At 29.2% G+C, this 19,910-nt stretch overlaps 6 protein-coding genes across 13 annotated transcripts; 3 read left to right on the top strand and 3 right to left on the bottom strand.

Moving 5' to 3' along the window:
* The first annotated feature begins 175 nt into the window (after positions 1-175).
* Positions 176-1,565, top strand: LOC139111535 (B9 domain-containing protein 2-like). Its single transcript, XM_070671890.1, has 4 exons — positions 176-410; positions 645-824; positions 908-1,168; positions 1,253-1,565. The coding sequence occupies exons 2-4, from the start codon at positions 737-739 to the stop codon at positions 1,429-1,431; spliced, it is 528 nt and encodes a 175-aa protein (XP_070527991.1). The 5' UTR covers positions 176-410; positions 645-736; the 3' UTR covers positions 1,432-1,565.
* On the top strand, positions 1,542-4,138 carry LOC139111530 (tectonic-3-like). Its single transcript, XM_070671878.1, has 5 exons — positions 1,542-1,928; positions 2,023-2,256; positions 2,416-2,572; positions 2,722-2,909; positions 3,083-4,138. The coding sequence occupies exons 1-5, from the start codon at positions 1,551-1,553 to the stop codon at positions 4,136-4,138; spliced, it is 2,013 nt and encodes a 670-aa protein (XP_070527979.1). The 5' UTR covers positions 1,542-1,550.
* Positions 4,139-4,347: 209 nt separating this feature from the next.
* LOC139111525 (gamma-tubulin complex component 2) lies at positions 4,348-9,867 on the bottom strand. 2 transcript variants are annotated; one of them, XM_070671869.1, is made up of 17 exons: positions 9,634-9,867; positions 9,342-9,506; positions 9,120-9,267; positions 8,800-8,971; positions 8,578-8,721; positions 8,324-8,478; positions 8,096-8,224; positions 7,793-7,972; positions 7,558-7,732; positions 7,226-7,419; positions 6,672-6,882; positions 6,425-6,593; positions 6,178-6,352; positions 5,916-6,059; positions 5,439-5,516; positions 4,606-4,766; positions 4,348-4,517 (listed from the first exon to the last, which is right to left on the bottom strand). In XM_070671869.1, the coding sequence occupies exons 1-17, from the start codon at positions 9,684-9,686 to the stop codon at positions 4,436-4,438; spliced, it is 2,535 nt and encodes an 844-aa protein (XP_070527970.1). In that variant the 5' UTR covers positions 9,687-9,867; the 3' UTR covers positions 4,348-4,435. The 2 variants fall into 2 exon arrangements, with proteins under 2 accessions (XP_070527970.1, XP_070527971.1); XM_070671870.1 differs by lacking the exon at positions 5,439-5,516.
* Positions 9,868-10,014: 147 nt separating this feature from the next.
* Positions 10,015-12,059, bottom strand: LOC139111533 (uncharacterized). 5 transcript variants are annotated; one of them, XM_070671885.1, is made up of 5 exons: positions 11,627-11,783; positions 11,169-11,375; positions 10,952-11,090; positions 10,595-10,849; positions 10,015-10,509 (listed from the first exon to the last, which is right to left on the bottom strand). In XM_070671885.1, exons 1-5 carry the CDS (start codon positions 11,646-11,648, stop codon positions 10,329-10,331), a joined length of 804 nt encoding a protein of 267 aa, XP_070527986.1. In that variant the 5' UTR covers positions 11,649-11,783; the 3' UTR covers positions 10,015-10,328. The 5 variants fall into 5 exon arrangements, with proteins under 5 accessions (XP_070527986.1, XP_070527985.1, XP_070527987.1 ...); XM_070671884.1 differs by having other exon boundaries at positions 10,022-10,512; XM_070671886.1 differs by lacking the exon at positions 11,627-11,783 and adding an exon at positions 11,945-12,059 and having other exon boundaries at positions 10,024-10,512.
* On the top strand, positions 11,767-16,757 carry Lon (Lon protease). 2 transcript variants are annotated; one of them, XM_070671860.1, is made up of 10 exons: positions 11,767-12,146; positions 12,277-12,504; positions 12,686-12,858; positions 13,063-13,319; positions 13,487-13,678; positions 13,771-14,075; positions 14,199-14,338; positions 14,426-14,708; positions 14,909-15,812; positions 15,961-16,757. In XM_070671860.1, the coding sequence occupies exons 1-10, from the start codon at positions 11,911-11,913 to the stop codon at positions 16,180-16,182; spliced, it is 2,940 nt and encodes a 979-aa protein (XP_070527961.1). In that variant the 5' UTR covers positions 11,767-11,910; the 3' UTR covers positions 16,183-16,757. The 2 variants fall into 2 exon arrangements, with proteins under 2 accessions (XP_070527961.1, XP_070527960.1); XM_070671859.1 differs by having other exon boundaries at positions 13,012-13,319.
* A 97-nt stretch (positions 16,758-16,854) lies between these two features.
* Positions 16,855-19,810, bottom strand: Gdl (gonadal protein gdl). Of its 2 annotated transcripts, XM_070671891.1 has the most exons (6): positions 19,521-19,810; positions 19,184-19,449; positions 18,699-19,053; positions 17,940-17,973; positions 17,640-17,857; positions 16,855-17,507 (listed from the first exon to the last, which is right to left on the bottom strand). In XM_070671891.1, exon 6 carries the CDS (start codon positions 17,445-17,447, stop codon positions 16,929-16,931), a length of 519 nt encoding a protein of 172 aa, XP_070527992.1. In that variant the 5' UTR covers positions 17,448-17,507; positions 17,640-17,857; positions 17,940-17,973; positions 18,699-19,053; positions 19,184-19,449; positions 19,521-19,810; the 3' UTR covers positions 16,855-16,928. The 2 variants fall into 2 exon arrangements, with proteins under 2 accessions (XP_070527992.1, XP_070527994.1); XM_070671893.1 differs by having other exon boundaries at positions 17,640-17,973; positions 18,699-18,888.
* Positions 19,811-19,910: the final 100 nt, after the last annotated feature.

Genomic DNA, 19,910 nt, shown 5'->3' with positions numbered 1-19,910 from the left:
GCCGTGAGGAATACACGATATCCAATGAAAATTCTGTTTCTACAGGAAAGCAAAGTTTTTATTGGATATCGTGTGTCGCATGGAGTCTGAAATAGTGGAACAGAACTAAGAAAACCGAATTATTTTCTAATTTCTTACAATAACATAATTTACAGAATCGAAAATATTACTAATCAATCAGAATTATAAAAAACAATTAACTTTTATATCTTATAATTTAATTTTTGAGTTAGAGAAAAAAAAATTTGGGACTGCCTCAGCTCACTATTAACGGATCAGTTATTACTTGTTGTCATAGCGACGCCTCTGTCAACATTAACAAATGACAATCATTATAAAGTAACTACTATCAGAAGTAGGTTTTTAAGTGCAAGCAAAGGTGTTTTACGTTTTACGTATTTTATAAAAACGTACGTATTAAAAGAAAATATGTTTCTTATTATTTTAATAAATTTTATTACGTGTTTTACGCATACACTTAGTGTGAGACATTACCGTGTCTCTTGTTAGTGCGTTAATAATTTATCTAATATCTCATATTATTTTATATAATAGTGTGTATCTTTTAAGATTTGTTCTTTAGCTTATAATTGAGTTTAAAGAATTAATATTTTAAGATTTTTTTTCTTTATATTAAACTACAGATAAGTATTAAATTCTTTATCAAGACTATTGTGAAGAAAAGTGCATTTTAAACCACTACTATATTTTGTAAATCACAACATGATCTTGTGGAATGGCTGAGTTGCATATAATTGGACAAATCTCATCTGCAAAAAATTTTAAACAGTCACACCTACTCTGCAAATGGAACTTTTATGCTGGTAAGTATAAATAAAAGAAAATTAAACTATTTACAAATGAAATAGATTTGTCATTTAATAATAAATTGTTGATATTAATATAGGTAATGGTTGGAAAATTATATCAGGAGATAAAGAAGGACAAACACAAGAAAGTTGTGATCTTTATACTAACAATCCAATTTGGGATCATCCTGTAGATTTACACTATACAACTCAAACGTTACAAAGTCCTCCGAAATTATTATTACAAATATTTTGTAGAGATAATTATGGAAGGCTAATATTTCTTTCATATGGAGTGTATAATATTCCATTAACACCAGGATTTTCCAGTTTAAATTGTCATACATGGAAACCTATTGGTATATTTACAATTTAAATATATAAAACTTTAATAATTATATATTAAAGTTTATTATTACTTTTTTAATTAAATTTTTACATAGGTGGTTGGAAAGACAGATTACATGATAAATTCTTAGGAAAAAGTTTACAACTAAAGTCACCTAATGTTTTAATCAACACATTAGACAGGTTTGAAGTATTAACACAAAGTATGGGAACAGTGATTATTCACTTACACATCTTAGCAAAGAATTTCGATAAATTTGGATGTCAGCTGTAAACAAACAAGTGTGGCAATAAAAAAGTTATATATGCAATCTATTTTTGATTAGAAAGTTAACAGAGTTTAATTTGGAATAAATATTTATATATACATAAACCATAATTTTGATAACTAAAATGTTGTTTTCTTTATTGCTATTTCTGCTATATATTGATAAGGCAAAAAATACCAAAATTGAAGATATATCAATTTGTAACGATACAAATTGCAATGAATTAACAGACTCAAATATATATGTTCAAAGTTCTAAGGTTGATGACCCATCTTTAGAAGATTTATTTAATGAAACAAAAGAAGATAACACTTTTACTACTGTTATTCCTGAAAAAATATCTTCAAAAATAAATGACAATATAACGGAACAGTCAAAAATACAATCAAATTTAACAACAATATCTCCTCTACTTTCAACAACAATGTCTCCAGAAACTATGCATTTGAGTGATAAAACTCTTGTACTAAAAAAAAAAGAAATATGCGAATGTGATTTAACAGTACGTACAAATATACTTATTCTTGATTACATAATTATTATATCTCGTAAATATATATTTCTATTTCTATTTCTATTTTTTTTTTTTTTTACAGAACTTTTCTTGTGACATCAATTGCTGCTGTGACTTAGACTGCGATCACTTTCACTTGTCTGCCTTTTCATATTGTCAAGATTATCATATAGAGCTTTACAATAGTCGATATTGTTATAACCGAAATTTCATACAACGAAATAACACACCCTTCATTTTTGAAAAACTTGCAAATAATTTGTTTTGCATTTTATACGACAATTTTCCATCTACGTATAGTACTGATAATGATCTGGTGAGTACGTAATGCGTAATAAAACAATACAATTTTATTAATAAATACAAAGTCAGTTACTTAATTAATTTTATAAGTATATATTTTTGGATAATTTCTATTTTAAAAATTAATTGTTAAAGAAGTTGACGATTAAATTACTACTGTTTTTTTTTCTAGATATTATTTAATAAAGATCTATGGAAAATGATACAAATAAAAAATTACAAATGGAAAATGGAATATAACACAATATTGCCCGAATATAATTTGTCAAGGTATTATCAACATGGAGATGTATTATGGAAATTACATGACAAATCTATTGGCACAATAGGTAAAATTAGTGTAAACCAAAATTAATAAAAAGTAAACACTTAATTTTTTTTTATTAAGATTCCATTGTTAAAAGACTTTAATTTAATAACAAATTTTTACTAATATGTAATAATTATCATTAATATATTTAATAATATGTTGTCTCAGAGTTTCTACAATCTGGATTTACTGGAATATGTACATTTAAGAAGATTTTAAAATATTTACAAAATTGGAAAGGTACATGTATACAAAATGAACTAACAAACATTAATCCATATTTATTTACTGTGACTTACAGTGATTTCACCGTTATTAAATCTCCGTCATTCAACGACACATTTATTATGAAACAGGTAAATTAAATTAATAAATTTGTATAAAAATGTAATAAATACATTATACAGAGTGCAGAAAAAATAATTAAAATATTTCGAAGAGAATAAGATTTAGAGCAAAATATTACATACGAAAGTTTTTGAATATCCAGGAGCTTGTTATTTCTCTTAATACTAAAAACCTTTTTTAGGCGTGTCACAGCAGTATTTGTTTGCCTGTAAGAACCCATTACTGCTTGAAGTCATTTTCGGAATGTAATGAAACCAGCGTATTAGGATTCTGCACGAATTCTACTTGTATTAATATTGTAAAGGGTCTGAAATATGTAATTAGTCACAATGGTTCCGCTGGTATTAATACTGTTGACGCATATTTCAATATAGGAAATGTTTCTAATGCATTTTATCAACACTTTGAAATAGAATACAAATGGATAAATTCAAATAATACAAAAGTCTTTAGGCGTAGTGGAAATCCTGGTTACGTAATGGGTAAACCGATTATTATTGGGGTTTCTTATGCCAATAAAAGTGATATATTTTTTAACAGAACTGATGGATTTCTTACGTTGCCTTTGGCTAATAAAAATGGAGAATGTGACCGAATTAATAGACATATCGTCCTATTTGGTGAAGATATTAAATTAACATGTTCTGTCAAATTATTTGTTAAAAATTTCACTGCGATCTCTTGCGCGGAACTACAAAATTTGACTATGCAGTTTTTAATGAATAATGCTTTTTTAAATATAAGTCAATACTATAACACTTATGTTTCAAAACTGGGTAATTTTTCCAGCACAAATGTTAATGATTGGTTGCATATTGTGTTCGATAGGATACCACGAAATATTGTGACTGCGCACACAATTGGGAAACGAATCTTATGCTCAGGATTAGTTACATCTATGCATTTAAATATCCTTTATTCCACATTGACGAATCCTAAAACTTTTACGAATTATAAAATATTGGGCGTAGGAATTGCATTCAGTAAGGAAGAGGATATTAGTTGGTTGAAATGCTCGTTAAAAAATTGTACAGATATTCTAGATGTTAATCTTATTTCCTATCTTAATTTTCATGATGTTTCAAAACCGTCTAAATATAATTTTGTCGGTGGGTCTAATTTAGATATCACACTGCCTTATGATTTTTTTTATCCTTTTTTAAACGATTCAAGAATATTAGAAATACCAAATATACTGATTTTTTTTGTATCGTGTTTATTATTTGTATTATTTTAATTATATATATATGTATCATATAAATACAAATACTTTCCTTGTTCCAAAATTTGTTTACGTACGTATATACGAAATTAATGAATTAATATATCTAAGGCAGTAGCTTCAAAGTCAAGGCTATTCTTATCGAAATGTAAGAATTTGATTTGATCTAATACGGCTTTTTTTGTGATAGAAGATTAATTATAAACAAAGAAAAGAGTACAATATACTTTGTAAAAATTATATTATCGCCATTTATTCGTGTGTGCATGTTTCTACACGTATGGGTACACATTAATGAGAAATGATGTATTACTAACCAGATATATCCTGTGTGATGGTCTTTTCCTTCCCTCGATATATTAGTTTATCGGTGTAAAACATATTGAAATCAAGTCTAATTCAAACAAAAATCATATACAACTATTAGAATTAATGAATAATATAATATTAGTTTTAAAAAATAATACAAAGAAAATTCTTACCGACACAACACGTTAAGTAATTTTTCGTAATTATTATCACAACCCAAATCGCAAATTCGGTCTAGAAGTCGTGTCAATACTTTAGTAAATTTTTCATCCAATGATACGATTGTTTCTTCAAAACTTCCTGTCCCTTCTTTTGTTGTAGAATTATTCTCATTCTATAAAAAAGTATTCAATTAATGTAAAACATGTATTGTATATATTACGTAAATAGAATTAAAAAATAATTTTTGAAAATAACAGATACGTGTGATACATAATACATTTTTTTTTAAATGATGTAATACTGTATCGATAAGCTATTATAAATTATTTAATTTTTTACGATTAACTATCAAAATAAAATATTTTTTAATTTTATAATTAAATATTCTTTTATACACTTGCATCATAAGAAAACGATAATGCACATTATTTTATATGAAACAAACACTGCTTTATATTTCTAATTTGTATACTTACTTCTTCTTCGTCTATATTTTTAAGAAATACATAGATATTAATTATTATATTAACTATTTCACGTTAAAAAATTTAAGACATGGTACAATTACATAACATTCCAATACAATTACGTATAGAGATGCAGTAAATCTTTTTATATGTTAAAATTTGAATAAATGTTAAAATCTATGCTCGTTAAATTTTACAATTTATGATCGTATATTCACATAAATTGTATAACATGCAAATTAGAAATAATAAATAGTCACATGTTCTTAATAATTTAATAATAATAATAATGAAGATGTTTTATCTGCAAAGAAATGCTTCATGATTCTAGAGCTACAAAGATGCATTCGAACGAGCTTAAAGCTTTAAAGATATACCTCATATTCATAGACATCTTCCTGACAGGTACCAATCATGGATGTCAATTCAGCATCAATGTAGTAGCGGCTCATACGCTTAACATTAGCAGAATATTAAAACTTAATACATCAAACTTTTGAAACTCTGGTTTAGTTTCCTTCTTTTCCCGTTATATTTATTCTTATCATTTATTTATTAAATATCACTTATTAACTATAATGTGCTTTTTTAAAAAAAAGTTTAAATAACGTATGATTTAAGAAAAATATGTAAACAAATTTTTATTTGAAAACATAAATTGTTAATGTAAATAAATTATAAAAAGAAAAGAACATGAGACTTAAAATATTCATTAATATGTTAAAAATATATGAGTAAAGCGATGTAAGTAATCCAATTGAAACAATGATCACGTTATTAGAGGAAAAAGTTGTTAGATGTAATTTTGCACATGCATGCGAATTAAATAATTATTAGCAATAGCAATGGTTTACCTGCATAAAATTGCAGAATTCTATACATATGGCACATATGCCAGTAATGCAGCCAAGAAGATCAGGATCCGTTAACATACATTCTTTCAGATAACTGTCTTGCAAATCTTGATGCACGCTCAGTACGTCATCAACATTACTAACCTGATATTAATTTAAATATATGAAGTAAGTCCAATACAAAATGTATATTCTATTTACATTAACAAAACAAAAAAAAATACATATGTTCTTTAAATAAAAATTTAAATTAAATCATTACCTTACTCATCTTATTTATAAACTTTAACCAATTTGGTTCCACAACTTCTACCATCATATAATACTCCAAATGTTGTATACAATCAAGCATTCTTTGTCGTAATGAAAATGCTTGCCTATAAGCCATAGCCACTTCATGGGTAAAAGTCTTTGCTATTTTATTGCTAATCCATACTCTAGAATTAATTAAATTTTAGAATTTTGTTATAAATATAAAACATATGTTCTGCTAAAACAATATAAATTACCTGCACAAAAGTCTCTCAACATATTTACAATAAAACAAATGTCTAAACAACATTTGATAACAAGCTATGGCCTTTCTATTGATAATTAAAGACACTGGCCATTTGACATCGTAATTGAAGACAAATGCCTCCAAACCAGTCAAAACTTTGCCTGCTTGAAAACAATGTTCTGCAAGATAAAGTTATTTACGTTATTAATGTTTTATTTTAATATAATTGAATAAGCATGATGATTTTAATGGCATACCTTTCTTATCTTTAGTTTGAATGAAGAGTATTTTAAACATTTGATATTGTAAATCATATGGAAGTAATTCTGGTTTTAGATCATCCTTATAAGGATCTGAATCTGCAGTGGACATTCGTAAGGCAACTTCAAGAAGAGATGCTAAACGATGTAGGACGATATCATACATACTCTTATTTAATTCTGCCTCACACAAATTCATAAACTGTACCTAATGTAAAAAAAAAACAAATATTTCATAATATAAATTAACAATTTTATAAAATGCTAACAGGCTGTCCTGGATTTTTGTACAAAAAATTATTAAATCGAAATGTAGAAGATAATGACCTTCTTAAAAAAAAAAAAAAAAAAAAAAAAAAGTGGGTTGGGAAAAAATAAAGATAAAAAGTAAACTGATTTAAATATTAAAATTACTATTTTATAAAAATTAACAGTGTAATAAAACAATTTTTAAAATTACAATAGAAAAAAATTCATGTATAAGTTTTATTTTAAACTACATCGTCAAAATTAACAACAAAATATGTTAAAAAAATAAAAATTAAACTTACCACAAAATCTCCCTGAGCAAGAAGAAAGTAATTCTTGACACTACGTAATCTACCCATCAGATCATTTTCCTTCATGAGTACCTCCAATAGTTTTCTGGCAGCCTCTGAATATGCCCTATCGATAGCAGCAATATATTTTTGTCCTTGATACTGATAACTCAATGGTTCTTGTTTTCCCCATTGTACTGTTTTACCTAAATCGTTACAAAACAATTTATAATTTAGCAATTTACAAACTAATACACGAGATAATTAATAATTATTACATAAATAACATTTATTTTAATTATTAATATAATTGTACAATGCTATTGTATTCTTTTGAAACGTACCACACTGCCTAATCACATTAAAATATTTTCCTGTTCTAAGTATAGTTTGCGCATGTTCGTTCAAAAATACGGGTATCCTTTCCAATCGCATAGTATATCTTTTTTCCCAATAATCTGCAGAATAATCCACGGGAAGTTCCTCTCTTTGAATCATATCGTTATCCTCTACAAAGAACTGATAAATAAATAAGTAACTGTGTCACATTCAACACACACAAATTGATACAATACTAACTTCCTGATACGGATCGCATATAACTCCTTTGTAAACCCACTTTTCTAATATTTGCATATAAGGCATACTCGCCGCTTGTATTAGATATAAGCACAGTTCTTTAGACTTTGCTTCACCACTAACATTATTCAAAGTTTGGTCATGTAGAAGACTCAGTACTTTGCCTCCTTTAGCGTTCGCCTAAAATTAAATATTTTATATTATATTGGTTTTTTATTTGTAACAAATTTATGCACTAAGTATTTAAAATCTAGAAGCAATAAAAATTATTTATTTGCTATTAGTTCATGTTTTTAAACTGACCTTACATATTATAGACGTAGTTTGAGAAAGTAGAGACATGGTAAGCATAGTAGGTTGAATGTAAAACCATAGTTTCTGTAAACTCAGTTTACCATGAATGTGTTCTGTCTCAAGTTGCACAACAAAAAGCTGTAATATAAAATTAATTTAAGCATGTATTGAAATAGAGAAACATGAATATATATTGTCTTTAAAAAATTATATTATATTATAAATTTTAACTCATACCAAATAATCTTTCAACAAAGATCGTATAGCTCCTCTTAAAGCATGATTAACTTGTCCATCATCCGGCGAAACTTTTTCTTCAACAAATCTCACTGTCATAGAATAATATGAAGCTAATGGTAATATCTGTTGTGCTAATTGCTTAAATGATATGCCTATAAATAAAATTCAAAATATTTAACTCTGTACTTGTGACAATTATTAATTTAAATTAAAATTTCTTATTTCTAATAATCTTTTTACATATTCCTTACCAACATCTGGTGATATGTTAAAGGTTTTTACAGCATAAGGATTTGTTAATGGCTCTGAAACAATATATGATCCATCTATTCCTTTCAGGCAATATAAAATGTCCCAGAGAAGTATGGACTCTTGAGATACAATTGGTACAACCTCTGTAAATTTCATTATTTCAAATGTAAATGTTTTTTTTACCATAATGTTATATTCCATAGAGAAACTTATTTACAAACTTTGATAATGTGCTACTGTAGTGTCATTGTGAAAATCCCAAGTTATACGAGGACGTTCTATTACCCAATTATATTTCACTAAGGCACTGTCATTTTTCTTACTGATTGAACAAACTTGTTGATTCAATTTTTTTCCTCCTTCCACAGCAGCTTTAATTACAGTTTTGCAAATCTGTTTAGTATTTAAAAAATTATATATAATATATACCGATATAACATTGAAAAGAAATAAAGCATAAACAAGAATACTTGGTTTCATATACTACTAATTAAATATATAAATATAATTTTTATTAAATCATCTTGTATTATATTATTACCTTAGGCAAATCTTCTTGGGTAATATAAGTTTGATCTTTCAAAGAACTAGCTGCTGCCTTTGGTACACTCCTTGATAAATATCTCTTTAGCTCTTCATCTTCAGATATTAATTTTAATGTCTGTACAAATGGACCTAGCAAATCTACCCTGAAAAAGTATAGATTTTCTTACTTTTGTTAAACAAAAATCATGATGTCTATTCATATACACAGATCACTAACTTTTTTGACTTTAGTTCCTCATACTTCTGTAAAAATAATTCTGATTGAAATGAAATCTTAGCAAGATCCTGAATACAACTGTGAGAAGCAACAACATTTAATGCATTTGCTGTCAAACTTTCCTTCTGCAGTTTTTCCAAATGTGTTTCTGGAGCAGATTCCGAGCTAGGAGAATAATATATATATTATTACACATATCTGTCACAAACAGTAAAATTTATTGTAAGATTTATCATATTTATTTAAATCTATAACATAAATTTGCACAAATGAAAAAAATATTATTACTCACCCTAGCAATTCAATCAACTGCACTATTAAATGATGTAATTTAAATTCACTCATCGTTGTTGATTGTTTTAGCTTGATCACAATGCTCAATATTAGATTAGTACAATATTATACAAATCATGCAAACATTTACTTAATTTTGTGAAAAGATAATCATTTTAAGTATCGGTGAAACATCTCTTTACGGTTTTTGAAAGCTTACTGGATAGGTTATGACGATGTTTGCGGGTTTGCCATCTAGTGAGGGCTTCATCATCGTTTCGCGGTAATGTTTAAATTCTAAATGTGATAAACGGATGCATTTAAAACGAAAATATTACTGAAAAGTGCTTATTTTGTATTTTGCACTTTATATATACTTAAATAAAAATGTAAAATAATTTTTCAAGAAATATGTTTTATATTTACGTCTTAAATGCATGAATTTTTATTTCTTCTCTACCTATTTCATTTAAAACAATTTACATCTCTATTATAAGATAAATTCAAATAACATTTATTTATAATTGTTTATTTTTTTAGATTAACTTTAAATGAAACAAGAAAAAATTTTAAAGATATAACAATTATGTATTGATTATTTCACAAATAATCCTTCTATAATACATATAGCTTATACTGCTGTGCTATAGCAAATTGATAAATGTTACAATAAACTTAAAGATTATTTTATATTTATATAAATTACGAATTATTTTATGACGAGTCGTTTTTCTGAGGTGGCGTAAAGAATTCATGAATCTCATGAACAATCAATTGCTCAATTTCTATCTCGGTAACAGTTTTAGTGACAGTCTTCTCGTTTTCTGGTATTAAAAACTGATTATCTTTCTGTACTGTTTTTGAACCTGTGTGAAGAAACAATTCATTCGTTTTGCTTCTGAAAATAATACATTACAATTATAAGTTTAATCAATTGCCACAATACGCGTGATATAAATAATATCCACATTGACATATACCGAAAATTTACGTTGTTATCGTTATATTTCGCGATTGGCATAATTTGTGGCGTATAGATAGTCGTGCAATCGTGATTGCTAACAGAAACAACATGCTCCAGCTGCTGTGGCTTTTGCGAAGACCTCTTTTTGTTCACCGAGCTTTTGAATCGTTTTATTAGATTCTGATCTTCATCGCTAAATGCACACTTCTTCTTTTTCGCCAAATATGATTTACTTTGCAAATCTTTTATGCTAAAATTTTCTTTGTTTTGCCTGTTTATAACGGAATATCAAGTTGAGTGATAAAGTACAATAAAAGTTTACACTAATTATAATAAATTAAAATATATTAAATAATAAAATAAATAACATTACATATTGTAATTTTTATCGATAATCGTCTTTATATTGGAAATGAATTGTTCATCATCATCTTCCATGTCCTCTACAAAAGTAATATTAGACTGTTTTTGTGTTAAACTGTTTCTGTATATGTCATCTGAACTTATTTCTCCTGTAGGAAAAATAAAATTTGTATTTCATAAAATCTTAGTATTATGTACAGCACAAATTTTAATGGTTGTGACAATACCTGTCATAGCAAGAGAAATATTTTTGTAATCAATACTATTGCTCTTAACGCTTTCTTTAATATTTTTTGTCCTTGTTGCAATAGGTTGAGGTATTTTGTAATTTATATGATTGTCACCACTCTGAGATTGTGAAACTATAGATTTTTTATTTATTTGTCTATTATAGATATCTTTATCCATGATGTAACAATTACATCTACCTGTACCTGCAAATTAAAATTGAAATATATTAGGTTATTAAAAATAAAAATAGTGGTAATTGAAAATATAAATTAACAAACAGTTAATTTAACAATTCAGAAATTAATTTTGTTTAAATTTTATACAATAAAAAATTTATTTTTAACATAAACATTTTTTAGTATAATTGTATTTATACAATAGAGTAAACTTAAATTTAATTTAGCTACATGTAAATATAAAATAATGCGCTTGATAAACTCTGGCTTTTAATTACACGTTCTTTTAGATCCAAACATATGCGCCAATTAGACAGCAGAGCTCACCGAGCAGTTTAGACGCACCACTCATGCATCGACTGCGATTCCTACGTTACGAGACTTACGAGTGGATTTCAGGTTAGGTTAGGTTTAAATTACGTATTCGCGTGGTAATCTCGTGTCATAACCTATAAAATTAAAATTTAAAAAAAGCAAAACCTTTTTAGCGTTCTCAGCAATTTTTGCGCGATTGGGAGAAGAAAATAGAATTTATGAAAATCTGTAACAGCTTCGGAGGAACATGCAATTCGTGACGATAGTAAATGCTCGGTTACCGTTGATCCTACGGCCGCGTAGCGCAATCGCACGTTCATTCTGCAGCTCCAACCGGTCGTCGCTGATTTGCTTGAGACCACGGCTGACACGAACGGAACACTCGATCCATAGACCGGGATTCTTGAGACTCACTCAATTTCGTCCCGCGATCGCATCGGTCAGATTTTTCACCAAGAGATACTCAGACCGAGATCCGCCAAGGTAAACCAAATTTATTTCTCTTATTTTAGTAATAATTTTCATATAATCTTTTCAGTTAATATGTTTTATTTCTTATATTATCAAACTTTTTAAAATTTTAATAACTTTTCTTTCTCTTTATTTTGTTTAGCGATGGCAATGGAGAACAAACTGGGGATTATCCTGCTTCTTTACCTGCTACCGTAGTGGTGCCCGAAGTATGGCCTCATGTACCAGTCATTGCCATTAATAGAAATCCAGTCTTTCCCAGATTTATTAAACTAATTGAGATTAGTAATCCAGTTTTGATAGATTTGATACGAAGGAAGATTAAGCTAAATCAGCCTTACGTAGGAGTCTTTTTGAAGAAATCTGAAGAGTAAGTTCTGTCAAGTATTTATTAGTATTAATATTGACATAAATAATGTCTAATTTAATACTTATCTAAATGGTATGTAATAATGTAATATGTAATAAAGTAATAATGTAATATGTAATATGTAATAAAATAAAATAAAATAAAATATGTAATAAAAATAACAAAATCTTAATTTGTATAGGAATGAAGCTGATGTTGTTCAAACTTTAGATGACATTTATCCAATTGGAACCTTTGCTCAAGTGCATGAGGTACAAGACCTAGGAAATCGATTAAGATTAGTGATTATGGCACACAGAAGAATCAAAATTGTTAACCAAATTGTTGAAGATACCACCTCAAAAGCAGAACATGGTAAAGAATATATTAACTATGTTCATGTTACAGTAGAGATAAGACAGTGCACAAAAAATTAATATTTTAATAGAAATCTTGGTTGAGCTTAAAGTGGTGTGGCTTTATTCTTTGGTTGTATTGTTTAAATATTGCCCTACCTACTTTATACAGAGATGAAACTGACGTTTCCACTATTAAATACTACAATTACCGTTCCTGTAGACGATACAGTAACCAGTGGCAAGACGAATCGAAGATCATTACGCAAAAAAATGGAGAATAGAGCAACAGAACGAATTGAGAGAACAGAAAAAGCCAGTGAGATGAGCTCTATAGAGATAAAACCATTGACAGATCCGCTTGAGAAAAGTACAGAAAAACCATTGGACACATCAAATGTTCTTGATAATCAACTTGTACTAATGGTGGAAGTTGTAAATGTCACACACGAAAAGTTTAAACAAACTGAGGAGATCAAGGTAACTTAAAATAAATTACAATATCTCCAAATCGAAATTAATAAAATTTTTTTATTACAAAAAAAAAAAAGAAATGAAAAAAATGTCAATTTTTATTGGATGTACATTATTTAATATATTATTTTAAATTTGGAATAATTTTACTATTGTAAATATTTTCTACACAGGCATTGACGCAAGAACTCATCAAAACAATCCGAGATATAATTAGTATGAATCCTTTGTATCGTGAATCTCTGCAACAAATGTTGCATCAAGGGCAAAGAGTTGTAGATAATCCAGTTTATCTTAGTGATTTAGGTGCTGCTTTAACAGGAGCAGATGCACAGGAATTACAGCAAGTTTTAGAAGAAATGGATGTAAGTAACACCATTATAATATTTATTATATCTAAGTAATAAGCAAAAATAAAATTGTTATATCATATAAAAATATAATATTTTATATATAGATTTTAAAACGACTGAGGTTGTCGCTTGCGCTTTTAAAAAAAGAATATGAGTTGAGTAAGCTGCAGCAGAAAATTGGCAGAGAAGTTGAAGAAAAAGTTAAACAGCAACATAGAAAATATATTCTTCACGAACAATTAAAAGTTATTAAGAAAGAATTAGGATTAGAAAAAGATGATAAAGATGCAATAGAAGAAAAGTATAGAGAAAGAATAAGACAAAAAACAGTTCCAAAACCAATAATGGATGTATTGGAAGAAGAATTAAATAAACTTTCTTTCTTAGAAAGTCACAGTAGCGAGTTTAAGTGCGTATCGAATGTTCCAACAAATATAATTATTTTATATATATATATATATATATATATATATATATATATATATATATATATATATATATACATACATAATATAAATTTTGTATTTCTTAGTGTTACGAGAAATTATCTTGATTGGCTTACGTCTATGCCATGGGGTGTGACAAGTGCAGAGAATTTAAATCTTCAAGATGCTGTCAAAATTTTAGATGAAGATCATTATGGAATGGATGACATAAAGAAAAGAATACTTGGTATACAAATATACATTTTTATATATATATCTATATCAATTTAAATATAATAATGACTTTTATTGTATATTATGCTTTTAATTGCAGAATTTATTGCTGTTAGTCAACTAAAAGGCAGTACACAAGGAAAAATATTGTGTTTCTATGGACCTCCTGGAGTCGGCAAAACCTCAATAGCTAAATCGATCTCTCGTGCTTTAAACAGAGAATATTTTAGATTTAGTGTTGGCGGGATGACGGATGTGGCAGAGATTAAAGGACACAGGAGAACGTATGTGGGAGCTATGCCAGGCAAAGTCATTCAGTGTTTGAAAAAAACCAAAACTGAGAATCCGTTGATTCTGATAGATGAAGTCGACAAAATTGGCAAGTATGTAATTTTTATAAATATTGTATTATACGTATATGTAAACCACAACTTTGAATATGAAAACTTAATTTACAGTAAAATAGAAAATGTCTACGAAATACGTAAAGAAATATCTGAAGAATGTCTGAAAGATAAAAAATTATTTATTTAATTTTAACTTTTTTAAATTTTTGTCGGAAACATTATTTATAATATTTTAGGGGACACCAAGGAGATCCAGCATCTGCTCTTCTCGAAATGTTAGATCCAGAACAAAATGCAAACTTTCTGGATCACTATTTAGATGTTCCAGTAGATTTATCGAAAGTTTTATTTATTTGCACAGCAAATGTAATAGATACTATTCCAGAGCCTCTGAGAGATCGTATGGAAATGATAGATATGTCCGGTTACGTCGCCGAGGAAAAACTTGCTATTGCGAAGCAATACTTAGTTCCACAAGCTAGAACCGAGTCTGGTCTTAGCAAAGAACAAATTAACATACAAGATAATGCGCTTACAACATTAATAAAATCTTACTGCCGAGAGTCTGGGGTGAGAAGTTTGCAGAAACATATAGAGAAGGTGCACAGGAAAGTGGCATTCAAAGTTGTTAAAAAAGAGGCCGACAAAGTCGACGTCACTATGGACAATTTGCAGGAATTTGTAGGCAAGCCTGTATTCACACACGACAGAATGTACGACATTACGCCTCCCGGCGTTGTGATGGGACTTGCGTGGACTGCCATGGGCGGGTCTACACTGTTTATCGAAAGTACCGTCAGAAAACCAGCAGGCGGTAAAAAGACTGAGGGTACTTTCGAAGTCACTGGTCACTTGGGCGATGTCATGAAGGAGTCCATACACATTGCAATGACCGTAGCTAGAAATTATCTTAAACAGGAGGATCCACAAAATACATTTCTGTACGATTCCCATCTGCATATACATGTACCTGAAGGAGCGACCCCGAAGGACGGTCCTAGCGCAGGTGTGACGATTGCTACTGCATTGTTGTCCTTAGCTAAAAATCAAGCTATCAGACAGAATGTAGCGATGACAGGCGAATTGAGTCTAATGGGTAAAGTACTTCCTGTTGGTGGTATCAAAGAGAAAGTTATTGCAGTAAGTAGAAACATAATTTTGTATTAACTTTAATATATTAATACAATTTCGAATTAGCACTCAAGTATTTTTTTAATTTTTATTACATGATATAACGTTTAATATATTAATAGTGCATAATGCTAATAAATCGCATTTGTATTTTTAGGCAAAACGAGTTGAAGTTAAGTGCATAATTCTACCCGATGAAAACAAGAAAGATTTCAACGATCTACCTAAATATATCACAGATGGTTTAGAAGTGCATTTTGCTTCAACATTTGATGATGTTTATCGTATATGTTTTGCAAAAACAGATGAGATTGATGCTCTACGATCCAGTAAACCAATCACTGATCATATTTCGTCTGCGCAACCAACATTTGGATAAAATAATATACACTTTTTTTTCACATTTTAGTTATTCAAATCTTAAAATTAATTGCTTGATTTATATTTATTTTGAAAGTTTTCTATTTGTAAGTGATGCAAATATAATTAAGAAAAGATTGAGAATTTATTCTGGAGATACAATTACTTTATAAACGATATGTATGTACATATAATTATAAAAAATAAGAGAAAATTATATACTTAGGGTGAAACTATTCACTTTTTGTTACTAATGTTAATAAAGAAAAATTTTATTTTTTAATTAGTTGACTTAAGTTTTACAATACATTTTAATAGAACAATATATATGGTATAACATTGTATAAAAGAAAATCTCAATTAATATAAATTTTTATGATATAAATCCTTGCGATTTGATCACACTTACCACCAAATAAATAATTTTCAATCAATTAAAATTAAACAAAAACGGTAATTTAATCATGCGCCCACATTACTTAGTGGTCGAGAAGTTCAAAATAAACAAAATAATAAAAATTAAAATGACACTCAAGGCGTGAAGTAAACTAAACAAAAGAAGCTGTAATCTGCATCGCAGAAGAACGGCAATAATGAATTTAATTCAATCTAACACAGCTTTTTTTTTAGTAGAAAAATATATACAATAACAAACACATACTATATAATAAAAAAATTATTACACATGTAATTGGTTCTTATAAATCATTTATGATATTCATATTTGTGACTGAATAAATAAAAACTATATAAATTATGTTTACATTATGTTGGTAAATCCATTTTGCTAAGCCTAATTATAAAGTCACATAGTCTCATCTGTACCTGAATTTCTGTTGGATTGTTTGTTACATAGAATCCAGGCACTCCAGCCTTTTCCAATATGCTCTGCTGGTCGGTTACTTTTTGATCTAACTGCATGACCAATTTCATATCCATTTCTTTCAGATCCTCCTTATGCTTCTTATGCAATGGTACTTTTAATAGAATTTTCTCCTCCTCTGTTTTTCCTACCAATGCTTGGCATTCAATTGTTTGCTGATTCAAAAGCTGAAGTCTTTGTTGAAAGAGATGCTTCTCTGTAACATGCTGTATCTCCATCAAGCCTTTTACTATCTCAAAGATAGTGTCGTTTAGCAATGAATTTGCCAACCCGGACAATAATTCATACGGCAGTCGCATCTGATACTTAGGTGGTAATTCTCCAGCCATATGCTGTAGCTGTTCTACCAAAAAGTAAAGCTTTGCCTGTAGATCCTGAGGAGTAGGATTGGCAATGTCCATTTTTCTCGCAAAAAGAAAAACATCCACGTTTTACACAAAATACGTTTACGTTCTCTGTCACTACAATTGTAACATTTATTTCTTATTATATCCAAAACATGGCATTTTTTATTATATTATTTTTATATTTAATTTTATTATATTTATAATGTAATAAATTGTTTTGATAATTACTCAGTTTAAGTGCCTCACCTTTAGCATCAATGCCATTGTACTAGTTTAATACGTTTTTACTCAAAACGAAAGAATGCAAACAAATGGCAAAAATAAGTCGTTCTGCTTCGCAAATTCAGATACCAATCCTTAAAATTGTTTTTAATTGACAAACATTGAGGTTAGAACTATGTTACGACGATCGCAACATAACCTTGCTATTCGAGCGGGTACGCATGCGCCCATTTTTCAATGCGCTATTTTTCAAAAGTATAGTCGACATGTTATCGGTTCAAAAGACCCGATTACAAACTACAAAAAAAAAATTATGCAACTTACCAATCTGCATAAGCTTCAGCGGAGTTGTACAATTCTGCCGGTGCGGTAACATAAAATTAAACAATATTAATGTAGACGTGCTGACAATTGTTAATGTTTAAACAAAAAAAATTACACGTATGTATTTAATTCTTTAATAAAAATAAATAAAAATAAAGTCGAATTAAACTTTTTTTTTTTTTTTTTTAATCAAAAATGAAAACGCATCGCCGATCACAATCATTAAGGAATTCCTCCAATTGCCGAAGGCTATCGCGTATCCTTCGTTCGTGAAATCGAAAGAACGGTGAATGGAAACCTACGGTGCATTGCTTGCATACCAGCGATATTACGGTGCATGCAATCGCATTACTAAGCGGCGAGCAGGAGTTTAAGAGATCGATTGGTGGTGGCCAATTAAATTAAATTTTGAGGCTGCTAATTGACAATTAAAGCCTGATCATTTATTGAAAATTTGTTCAATATCTTTTAGAAACTAAAAACAGATAGACAATTAATTTCGTCAACATTGTGTTTTGTCATTATGACAGCGTAATTGTAGTTTTCTTCCATCTTACTTTTAAAACTTCTAAAATTTCTAATTACATCTTCTCTAACTTATTGTTACAATTTGAGTAAGTTATTAAAAATCTTTCATAAAATGAAAACTTTTAACAGTAATTAAAACGTGACGCTCTAAATAGTCTAAATAAATGTATAAAAATAATGTCGTCTTTTGTGATTGTGGTAATAAAATTAGTGGAACGTATGTCCCATTACCTATTTCTCCCATTCCCATCACGTCCGCGGTAAAGTGGACTTGGCTCAACTTGCTCGCCACATGATCAAAAATGACATGCTGCAAAATAACGGCGTCGTTACTTGCTCGTTGCATACGTTGGAATAGAAGTTAGTTAAATCGAGAATAGGCAGTTGTAGCTTAGGCGTGGTGATGAAATAAAGTGAAAACCTGCAAAGAAACAACAACAAAAAAACAACAATTCCGTTTCAACCCGTTAACGTAGCGGGATTTCCGAAGCCAAAGTATCGCTTATGATATAAGCCATTTTGGTTTATTTTTCTATTGATGCCAGCTAGCATACTTTTCACTGTTAGAAATAACTCGCGGCAATATCTGCGAAAGTTGAAATAAAATATATTGCGTTACTTTGCATCATTAATTATAATTTAATTATAATTTAACCCAATTTTTCTCTTTAACTTGACGTTGTTATGTGCCTTATAATTAAATTATGATGTATTACCTACGAGTTAACATTATTTAATCTCTTGGTACTTTCCAAAAGATTATTATCAAATTTCTCTTTGTTCGGTTGTTCCATTTGTTAAGGATTCCATCAGTTTCGTTGATAAGTGATCAAGACACAGTTACCACGAAAGTGAAGCCGAAATTCCAGAGATCTTTTTAGAAAGAATTCCGTCTTCCTCGAATAAGCTTTGGGGAGGACAGTGACTCCTGGATTAGATGACCTCTATGACGAATTTTAATGACCGGCGCTAGATCGCATTTCTGAAAGAGAATATAACGAACAGCGGTACGTAAAAATATATAGTAAAGAAAATCGAAAGTTTAAAACGTACGCTTTTCTTCATTCTTTGCTTGTAATTTTTAGTTAATCGAGGATGGAAGTAAGACGTGAGATTTCAAGGTAGGTGATACGTTACTGTCCCGTCGGTGATCTACAGGGCGTTTCGAATCTCGAAGTCGTTGGCACCGGGGACCGTATCGTCATACCCAGCCATGGCCATACCGGACGCGGACAGGTAAACCGACCGCTCCTCAGTTTCTCTCGTCTCTGAATCCATCTGTAACCTAACTTAACCTACCACCGCGTGCGTAACGGTACAAACACCGCGTATGGTGGCTCCTCATGGTGGCGATGCAAACTACCATCCTCTTAGGCGAGGTCGAGCCACATACCACGATCCGGAATCACGTCGTGGAAGCCAGTCGTTGCTCGATCGTCCGCG

This window comes from Cardiocondyla obscurior, linkage group LG24 (assembly GCF_019399895.1).
Source record: "Cardiocondyla obscurior isolate alpha-2009 linkage group LG24, Cobs3.1, whole genome shotgun sequence".
In the NCBI taxonomy this organism is placed as follows: domain Eukaryota; kingdom Metazoa; phylum Arthropoda; class Insecta; order Hymenoptera; family Formicidae; genus Cardiocondyla; species Cardiocondyla obscurior.
The sequence above is the reverse complement of the archived record's forward strand: the minus strand, read 5'-3'. Positions and strand labels throughout refer to the sequence as shown.